Source organism: Phalaenopsis equestris, unplaced genomic scaffold, assembly GCF_001263595.1.
Source record: "Phalaenopsis equestris unplaced genomic scaffold, ASM126359v1 Scaffold192917, whole genome shotgun sequence".
Classification (NCBI taxonomy): Eukaryota; Viridiplantae; Streptophyta; class Magnoliopsida; order Asparagales; family Orchidaceae; genus Phalaenopsis; species Phalaenopsis equestris.
In genome coordinates this window covers 1-1,000 of record NW_018212866.1, presented here as the reverse complement: position 1 = coordinate 1,000, position 1,000 = coordinate 1, and the positions used below count along the sequence as shown (strand labels likewise).

Here is a 1,000-nt window from a genome sequence, read left to right as displayed (position 1 = left end):
CAGCTGCGACGGCTGCAGCTCTGCTACCGTCGTAGGCGCCGTGCATTCGACAGCGACTTGCTTGGCATCACCTGATATCGTTCCCTCAAACGCCGCAGTAAATCGGAGGTGGTCTATTCGGTCCTGAATCCCCTTGGTCTTATCTTCGAGAATCCAAGCCAGCGCCGCAAGCTCCTCGATGCGGAGATTGTCAATCGAAGCACCAGCCACGCATTCGCGGAGGAGTGCGGCGGACTCCAACTCGCGGATCACTCGATCCTGACGACAGAGCTGATCGTGGAGCTTGGAAACGCGCTGGCGAAGAAAGCTATCTTGGTTCATCATTTTCTTGCACCGCTCCATCTCCGGCATTGCACGGAAGCGGGAGAGCATTCGGGTTGCCTCTTGAGGAGAAGGCCATGCTTCGGGTTGGGGTTCGTTTGGGGCGTAAATAATGGAGCACGCGCGCACATCGCACAGGATGGAGAGCTCATTCACCTTCTTTATCAGTCCCTTTCGCCGCTTCTTTAACGTTGCCCGCCGCGTCGCGTCGTTGCTGATCCACGCAAGCTTCACCTTTTTCCTCGCCATGGCCCTTTTCTTATTATTTATTGTAAGTTAGTTTGTGGGTTTCCTTATGCTGCCATGGCTTCTATTTATAAGAGGAAAGCAAGAGGTGCCACAAGTACAGATTCATATACGAATCATGACATGCGTGCGGTGGATATGTGGTTGGATTTTGACATTGTTGCTAATTTATGGAGAATGAATGCAGAGATTTGCATTAATGTAACATATCGCACCAGTGATATTCTGAATTACTGCGAATTCGACTGTAAATTTGCAATGGCTTTCCAGTCTTTTCATCATATTTTCTTTTTCTTTGGATGCATATACATTCTGTAGAATTTATTTATATTTTTGTATTGCACTTTTATATTTATTTTATATTATTTTAAGCTCTAAAAGACATCTAAAGCACTATTGGTACTAGCATAATTTTTTAATTCTTTTTTTTTTT

General features: G+C 45.7%; 1 protein-coding gene across 1 annotated transcript; it reads right to left on the bottom strand.

Moving 5' to 3' along the window:
- Positions 1 to 27: 27 nt before the first annotated feature.
- Positions 28 to 570, bottom strand: LOC110034741 (agamous-like MADS-box protein AGL80; the record flags this gene model as incomplete). The annotated part of the gene is made up of 1 exon (XM_020738985.1): positions 28 to 570. A coding segment is annotated over exon 1 (543 nt), but the record flags the coding sequence as incomplete, so codon positions are not given.
- Positions 571 to 1,000: the final 430 nt, after the last annotated feature.